The sequence below is a fragment of the Haliotis asinina genome, chromosome 6 (genome assembly GCF_037392515.1).
Source record: "Haliotis asinina isolate JCU_RB_2024 chromosome 6, JCU_Hal_asi_v2, whole genome shotgun sequence".
NCBI classification, from domain to species: domain Eukaryota; kingdom Metazoa; phylum Mollusca; class Gastropoda; order Lepetellida; family Haliotidae; genus Haliotis; species Haliotis asinina.
Window position 1 is genome coordinate 51,980,123 of NC_090285.1, and position 9,401 is coordinate 51,989,523.

At 40.0% G+C, this 9,401-nt stretch overlaps 1 protein-coding gene across 1 annotated transcript; it reads right to left on the reverse strand.

Annotated features, from left to right (window-relative positions):
• Positions 1–455: 455 nt before the first annotated feature.
• On the reverse strand, positions 456–3,484 carry LOC137288096 (uncharacterized). The gene is made up of 4 exons (XM_067820474.1): positions 3,418–3,484; positions 2,440–2,685; positions 1,523–1,703; positions 456–674 (listed from the first exon to the last, which is right to left on the reverse strand). The coding sequence occupies exons 2-4, from the start codon at positions 2,678–2,680 to the stop codon at positions 458–460; spliced, it is 639 nt and encodes a 212-aa protein (XP_067676575.1). The 5' UTR covers positions 2,681–2,685; positions 3,418–3,484; the 3' UTR covers positions 456–457.
• Between the last annotated feature and the right edge of the window lie 5,917 nt (positions 3,485–9,401).

Sequence of the window (9,401 nt, forward strand, 5' to 3'; positions counted from 1 at the left end):
AGTACTATCAATCACAAAAACGTAGCAATATTTAAGTTGTATTTACATCCATTTCACGTACAGAATGGTTCTACAGTTTATACAGAGAGCCAAGAACGCATGATCTGATAGGGGAATTATGCCATGATTATCAGTTCAAAAAAAGAGAAACTGCCATTGGGATAGTCCCTATGGAGTCGACATACAATGCTGTTGCCAACGCCATCGGATGCACGGTTATGTCCTTTCCAGCGCTACAGAGAGACTGGGATCACCAGACAAAGATCCCATGCATGGGACGTCCACGCATCACAACGCCGTCTGAGGAATACCTCCGTCATTAACGAAGCAACATAAAGCTTCTTTTGGCGTTCAGTGTATATGGAATCAGATTGTCGATCACATGACTAGCTCCATATAATTTAGAGCAATAGGGTAGCATTGTGGTTAAGGCATATCACACAGAAGGCCCGGGAATCTAACAATCACCGTAAGGGTTGTTCAGGACGATTTGGCAGAGAGGTTTCCGATTATTATTACAATAATTTGAGAACCAGTCTTCCGTAACTGTGCTCATTTTAACACAGTTTCCAAGATGAGGGTGACCAGTGCTCCATGATCTGAAAGCTCCAAGATCTTCACCAAGGTGCCATCTCCACACAGATGAGACCTTTTTCAACCCAATGTGAAGATCACTACCTGAAACATACAATGTGATGCATTCATAGACTTTAACTGTTTCAGTTCTATACTCTTAAAAAAGTAGGGAATAATGAAATGTCAATTTGGATAGGACGTGTAAACGTTAACAAAGGTTTCAAGGACAGACATCTTATGAACGCACCACCATTTCCCTCTATTACCACCCCTAAACACAACACATAATATGCACGTGCCCCATACACGTGCATGGCGTTCCATTCTTGATTTTGACGTTTTTTCAAGAAGGTCGAGAAATCACTTAGAACTTTCATTTGGACACACATCTTGTATCACACATTTGTTGGTGTTTGTTTCTAGTCGTTTGTTATCAAATGAAAATCGTATACATGAAAATTACATACCATACACCAATCATCTTTCAAAAGCGACTACATTCCAAATAGCTATGATTGTAAGGACGTGCAAATGGTGATGCACACTCAAAACATTCAATAATATATCAATATTTATAATGGTAAAAAAAATGAAGTGTATTTCAACGGCGTGTTTCAAGGAATACAATAGCAGAGTCGTATCTGTTTTCATTTTTTGAAATGCACTAATTATGTTATCACGAAAATAAAGACCAGGGTGTCATCACACAAAAGAACATTAGAAAACAAGGTAAAACTTCACAGTTTGATTATCTTAAAACAGGTGATCTAAGGGATTTACATCACTGTGTCAACACTGACAATGACCACCATGAGCCAACACTTGTTTAATTACCACGGTATAACAGCTGACAAGTAAACCCACAAGAACCACGACAGACACATAATTCGGCTGTGACCAACTACAACATGAGAGTTATGTCTGTCAAACAAGTACAGCAACTAACTTGCCTGCTTGCAACATAATACTTCGGGTTAGGTTGTTTTCTCTGGAATTCTGAATATTCACGAGTCTTCCGTCATTGTCCTCACATGTCTGTCTCGCAGCATCATTGTTTATCGGTGATGTGAACAGTTGTAGGCATAACCCAGTAGGCTTGGAATATGACCACTGGGAAGGACATCCTTCTGTAATTAAAATTTCATTATTTTGTGTTTATGGTTTTTTTGTCATTTTTGTTTTCTTTGACGTCGACACATCTTATAACTTTCCGAAAGTGAAAGTCCAACAAGAGTAAGGTACACTTGGTGTAATTCCGTAACGTTCCGACGTCCGAAAACCGAAGGGTGGTAACATGGAACAAATGAGTACTTTTTTAATTAATATTATATATATAGAGAGAGAGGGGGGGGGGGGAGAGAGAGAGAGAGAGAGAGAGAGACATTATCCATATATAGGTTCATACAACATGGAAACAGGCTACACCGAAGCCAAACATACTGACTTAAGAGATATACTCTTGTCAGGGTAAAATTATTGAGGCCATGGTCCAAAACATGTTTCAGTCCTACCCAGATAAAAATGATCCAGTAAATAAGGATTACAGCTATTCTATGCAGGCCATTCAGACTTGGAGAGAGACCCTCTGCTCCTTGAATCATTCACATGCTTATAACCATTTCTTATATCACTGCAAACACTCACAGATGATATTCCCTTAGAATTAAGACGAGAACGCTTCGCCTCATGAACACAAATATATTCCTCATCAGTCTGTCACAACTCTAGCTTGCCAAAAAACCACCACAATTCATGCCAATATCGCCACTCACAAACGTCAAAACTTAACACAACCTACGTAACGTAAGTAGACCACTGAAGGTAAGGGTATCCATGCTCTAGTGTACATGTGTCGGTACCTACCATGGCTCCACTGATAACAGTTCACATTTGGCGTCGCTGTCAGCTGGTGTCCAGGAACCACTGTGTACAACATACCGCTTCTATAGCACTGGTTCGTGTCGTGGTTGTAGAATAAAGAGGCACAACTGGTTGAGTAGAAACACAGTCTAACACACTCAGTTAAAGTCTCAGCAGGAACTGCAGTAAGGTCGGGGTCAATGACGTTGGTTAACACCAATCCTATTGAAACAGCCAGATTCATTGTATCTACAAAAGAACCAACATCATCGTGTATTACGCATCGTTACCAGGTTCAAACATCGACACATTTTATTGAATGAACATGAAATATATCGCGTCTTCATTGTTTCCTTCGTCTATCAATCGTACTATCAACCACTGGTTGGACACACACCTTGGCTGATGACATTATATGGTTATCTATAAGTATTTTCATCTGTTCTTAAGACAGTCCTGGATTCGACGAGGTATATCCAAAATCAAACGTCCAGTGTCAATGTATAGTATTACTGTTCCATTCTTTCTGCAGAGCAGCACCACATTGTTTAAACAGGTGGGAGATTGTTAACATCGACGTGCACGTCTTCTAAAGAAATGTCTGGACTGGGTGATAGCCAGGGTTGCAGTTACGTCCTCCTGGTGGGAGTACTCAATAACCGTAAGAGCCCTCTGTGATTTTCCAATATCACCCTAAAGACCGTGCTGTCCACCGCAATATCAATGCACACTGTTGGGTCAAAGAAATGACACGGAGGCTGAAGACAACTATAGAGTGACTGTCACCATGCTGTCGCTTGAAATTCATAAGTCGTTGTGAAGAGAATAAGTATTCATAAATCTACACAAACATCACACGAAAATCAAGTATCCCCTGCTTGTTTAAAGAGATAAAAAAAGTACAATATCATAACTTACACGAATAAATAAAGTGAGGTAATGGCTGGATTGACAAATGACAACGACGAAACATACTCTTACCTGTTGTGCAACATAGACTTATTGCAACTACCGCTGCGCTTCAGAATGAATACCACTCAGCTTAGCGTGGTTTTCAACAGTCGGCTTCGATTTGACCGTGAAGACAAGTGCATCATGTTCCAATGTATTTCATGTAATACATTACTTGCAGTGAGTCAGACCTGTTACGGAAGGCAACAGTTATCTTTATTCAGAACGTATTTTAATGGAAATGTGGTTTGTGTCTTTAAGTCCTTAACCGTTCTCTTAGGAAATAAGTTTCCATTGAGCTTGCAGGTGTTCTGATGAGGGAATATTCAAGCGTTGCCGTGTGTTCATTAGGCCTGTGAGCACTTTTGTGCTGTCTTTGGCTCGTTCGCCAACAGAATAGAAGCCGTTCCAAAAACCTCACTGAACATGTTCCATCAATCAATTTAGAGTGATTACTGAAACACGTATCTGAATCTGTAAAAAGAGAAAGTGTACATTTACAGCTTTCATCGATCTACGCAAGTCACATGACTGTATTGGTTGTTTGATCAAGTGCTCACAATTACTATAGCGAACAAAAAATGGGCAATGTTTAATGCGATGTTTATGAAGAGGACTATTGGAGGATGACAACCCTTAGCAGTTGCTGGACTAAATCTCATAGGGTTGAACCTCGCACTGCTGGTCTGAGAGGAACACAGGTCTTTGCGCTGGTGGCCGAACTCACAACTAGCACTGATATTAGGAACATGAAGTTAGAAACGGATTCGGTTCCCTAGCGCTGCGGGGCGAACTCATAGCGTATACTGTGTATCTCCGGAAGTTTGTAACGATTAAGGCATACTCCAATATTCTCATTAAAGGGAGGCTGAAATACTGGCACTCTGCACATGACTAATACAGAATAGGTAGGTAATATATCTGCATTTATCATATTTGCTAAGACATGGTGAGACACCAAAAAGAAATCCAAACTTGTCTGTTTGAGAGAGGTTGGTTAACGCCATGTACATATATCTTCATATGGATGTGTGTCCCTACATGGGTCTTCAAAATCTAGAAATTCAATCATATTATAAACTTTTTTCTCTAATATTCTCATACTTAAGTGTATCCTTATCTTCGTCCAACACTAAATTCCATTCTGCGTATAACCTTTTCCCCTTGCACTTTCTCCATGTCATTTTTTATTTCCAATAAATATTCTGGTTTATTGAAGTTTGATCAATGTAAATTTACAATAGTAAATATTGTTTGCAGCTTTTACGTTAACTTTAATATCACATAATTGCCCATTTTATTGTCAGTTATTTCGTCAATAACAGAAATTCGATGTTATTATGAAAAAAAGTATGGCAGTGCCCCTTGCATTACTTTTGTACGAACGTATGTAGCATTGATTGTATCCCCGCTCTTGTTTGACCCGTTGCTCTTGGTCCCTTGAACAGTGAATATATTGAAGGCAATAAATAGGTGCATTTTTATCACGTAGATGGTTGAATAGCTTCATTTCCTTTTAAGTTCATTATTCAATTCAATACAGTTCAGTGGCATTATCTTCAAAGTCTCTCCTTCGCCCATTTTCTAGATCTTCTATCAATTTCATATACGGGGAAAAACATTCATTAATGCATACAACTATAAGACCTATAAATACCTCGCTTCCGAGGAAGAAGTCGTTATGCTACAAGCTGTGTCATGCAAAATCCTTTTGATCATGATTTAGATGCACTTTATTTAACCACTAGTAGAAAGTCGTTTCGATTTACCAACTTGATGAAAACAAACCATAATCTCATTAATTCAAACGGAATTTAGCCCGTGACTTCACGATTTTCAAAAATGGCGGCTCCCTGTCTGAGGATAAATGCTATTTAAGTTTCTTTTCACCGACTTACAAAATCAAAATTACTTTCTTCTGATAGTAACGTATGTATGTGATTGATGAACAATAGGGACTTTGCATGACATTGCTTGTAACATAACAATTTCACTCTTGGGAGCGAGGCGGGGGTCAATACAATATTACTTACAACAATGAGGGAGACTATAAATAGATTATGTAGTTTGTAGATTATCCCTGCAACAATGTTGTCACGTCGACCACAGCCTCGCTTCCGAGGAAGAAATCGTTAGGTTCATGCAAAATCTTTTTGGTCAGCAATGTCTAGTAAGTGGTCTTGATTTACAACTCGATGAAAACAAATCTCAGTAGCATTTTCGGTCCTGGAAGCGAGCTAGGGGTGAACCATCCAATTTAGTATATACCACAGGCTTCAACAACTCTCGCTTCGCATACACAAACAAGCCATTTAGCACAAACTACGGGGTCCGATGGAAATCTGCTTAGTGACACCATCACCCGACCCCAAGGAGCAATTGACGGCAACACAAGGATTCGGCATGTCTTTGTTGACGTCGAGAAATCAGCAAAATGACAAGCATTTTACACATCTTCTATACAGCTAACTGAAAATCGTTCCTCCTATGACGTGACTGCAGAGCTCTGGCCACAGAGTTACGTAACCTGTATGTGGTTTCCTTGGAGGGCGAGTGTGAAGCAGATGGCTTTTTGGCAACTTTTAATCGCTCGGCATGAATTAACCACAAGTAAGTTTGGTGTTCCGCTTAAGACTAACCACAAGCCTTTCATGTCTAATGTTTAAAAGAGTACCAAAAAATCAGTTTGTTCGTTCTTAAAATCGCAATACACGTGTTGCCGTTATTGTGGTGTAAACATTTCCAGTCACTTTAGATTTTTTGTATATGTTAGGGTCTACACTTACCCTGTGTATATTTACAGAGTCCCTATTGTTCAATACTGCACGTATGAGTGTGGCTAGCATGTTCAAAAGCATGTCATTGACTTACGTCATGTCTTAGCAATGGTCTTAAACGTACTAATACACTTCTCCCCTGTAACTGTGGGTCAGTTAGAGTTAGCATAGGAAAGTATCGCTCACTTGCATTAAATCAGTGCTACTAAACGTGGAGAGGGTTCGTACATTATAGGTTATCAGAACAGGTTTGTTGCAAACCAGAAAGTTAATCCAATACTTTGAAACCTGGATATTAGTGTGTAGTGAACAAAGCCATCAAATGAAGTTTGTATCTGGTCTACAACTATGAGTATTATAGTGCTAATTTTTGTCACAAATACGTTGCTATATATGTCTGAAATAATTAATACTCACAGTGTTGGTGATAATGCACTCATCCCTGAAAATCCATAATTATCCATGAAATTGCAACGCATATCTGCTTACACATCAGAAAGAGAAAAGAAACACAAAGTCCTACAAAACCTCAGCATATGACTGAAAAACTCAAAAGTTGGTGATACTGCTCACCCAGAAGTCCATGAGTATCCACGAATAATCCATGAGGCTGGGAAAAATAAAACACCAGTTTGCAGACACTAAGCACGCTATTTACACTGCATACCACTGGTGCCCAGCTGGACCCACAGGTATTGCAAGATCCTGAAAAAGTCAAATTTGTGAAGTTCGTCGCAAGAAATGTTTTTTTTATTTCCACTGGTCGCTGGGGCCTTCCCCGTAGTGAAGAAGTATATTTCTATTTCTCTCAAGAACATGCGTCTGAACTTTCCAGTCCGTCCTCAGCTCGCTGGTGGCAAGTTTCCCTCATGTTTCTTTAGAGTTACAGGGAGGGCCGTACGGATACTCATTTTCCTTTCCCGGAGTACTTTGGTGTTGTTTTCCTTGATGCCAAGTATACCTTCTGAAAGTCTAAGAGAGTCACAAACTTACCACAATTGGTTCTGGCATGTCGCCAGGGAAGTTCGTTGGGTCTGTGCTTTTTCTTGGCAGTCTATGAACGTTCACAAACATATTTATGTCCACTTCCTCGACTCCCAATTAAGAGAATACTTCCCTTGCTGCTTTTTCTGGATCTTTGTTATTTTCGATTCCGTAGAGAAGAAGGTTATTTCTTCGCAAATAAACTTCTTGTAAGAGAATTTGTTCTCCTAATTCTTCTTCAAATCGTTGATTTCTTGTTTCAGTGTTGTGGTCTCGTCGACATTGTTCTTGATCTGACCAGCTTTGAAATCTACTGAAGTGAGAATTTCAGTGGCTTTTACACGGAGCTCTGTTATCTCCGTATGTATCTTGGTCTAACATGTCAACCATGCGGTCTTCCCCGCCCGACGGTTGACCATTTCTTCGGCGCTCGCCCTCAATCTTGTAATGAAATCGTCTAAGTTTGTTGCTTGTGTGTTTACTGATGTACTAGTGTCGTCTTTAGTTCGGTGATGTTTATTCTTGGCGGGCATTGTACTCAGGATTGGACGGAGTGCCAGGAACGATATTTCTTGCGTCCTACATGTACCTCAGCGCCAACGGAAGCGATGCTGGTGGTGATTACACAATGCCATTTAGAAAGTGGTCAAATGCAACATATGTCATATTTGGGATTTCACTTTCTTAGTAAATTACAAATTCTAGTACTTTTTCGGTTAAGTCCCATCCGGGATTCGAACCCGCACCCTCAGAGTCAGACACGTAATCGCCAGCACCCAAAGTCAGCGGCCTAGCCCGCTCATGTGGAAGTCGCGGTTTGCAATGCATTCATTCTTACAGATGATAAAGAGCGTCATTTGCATTTAAATACGAGAATACAGTAGAAATGTATACAACAGTAACGTTTTGGGACACTGATATTATATACACCAGTTATTTTTTATCTTAGGGGCTAAAAGTGGAAACTTGGCTTGGCAAGTAAAACCGTTATTAGAGGTAAGCAAAAAATGAAACATATACCTGGGCATCTTCTTGCTATGTGCCTCGTTCGTGGTGATTATTATTTTGAGCCCAGTATATGATACCCCCAAGTCGTTATTGCAACGATTTACATCAACCGATACCTGTCATTTCACGCCATGCAGAATTGGCTGACATCACTAATGGGTGTGCATCACAAATTGAAAATGGACACACATTTAAGCAACTACACTGAGACCTGTAGTTCCTACCTATATAGAATAAACGTGAATGCCATTGTACATGTCAGAACAGCAGGTGTTATGTGGTTGAGGGAAATGTTGACTGGGCACCTTTTGCCTGTCTGTCACATTGACTTGGCAAAAGCGTTTCGTCAGTGGTGAAACGTATACATTAGAAGTCATTTGAAGTCCTTGAAAGCTGTGTATATTCTGAATGATTTACCGCCTTGTTCTTCCGAGCAGATAAATATACGACAGTGATGTCACTCTATCCCGTTTAGACATGGACTTGAGAGTTTCAAGAAAGATGGCCATTTAACAACATAGTGTCACTATTCCATTTCAATCAATGAACCCATTTGTCAATCTGGTGTACGTGTCTCCAGTTTCCGCATAAACGGAAACAACGCCATCTGTGCTCAATCAATGAAGACCGCAACAGGACCTGGAAGGTAAAGATGTCTATTAGTAACGTTTGTTCAATCAGACATGACACGATCACGCCCCAAAAGAGATACGACTTTGTTTACCAGGAACATCAGCTACAACCTTGTTAGATGCTGATATTGTGTGATACATGATTACTGGAGTCAGAATGAGGTTTTCCCAGATAAAACACATCCATTGTGCCAGACAAACACGTTTCTTTGACGTTAAGGTGATGACGATGATATTTCCTTTTTCAAATTATTTGAGTGAGTGAGTTTAATTTTTCGCCGCACTCATCAATGTTCCAACTATGTGGCGGCGGTCTGTAAATAAGCGAGTCTGGACCAGACAATCCAGTGATCAACAACATGGGCATCAAATTATTTGAAATGGACTAGAGACCGTATTGCCAAGCAGCGCAGGTAGAATTGTACATTCCTCTTGGATCGGGGGAATTGGGTTATAATTATTTGAAGGAGTATTCTTATGCCATGTCAGTATGTTTGCCATAACGGTTTGGTACTTTGTCACACAACCAGTCTTGTGATCTATGGTTTTATTGGATAGATAATGATGATGCAAGGTTAACCTTAGACGTTCACCTAACTCTCAATGAAAATCC

Coding starts and splice junctions, on each gene's coding strand:
- LOC137288096 (XM_067820474.1), bottom strand. CDS start 2,680: ATGAATCTGGCTGTTTCAATAGGATTGGTGTTAACCAACGTCATTGAC. Junction 1,704..2,439: donor CTGTTATCAGTGGAGCCATG/GTAGGTACCGAC, acceptor TTTTAATTACAG/AAGGATGTCCTTCCCAGTGG. Junction 675..1,522: donor ATTATGTTGCAAGCAGGCAA/GTTAGTTGCTGT, acceptor TGTTTCAGGTAG/TGATCTTCACATTGGGTTGA.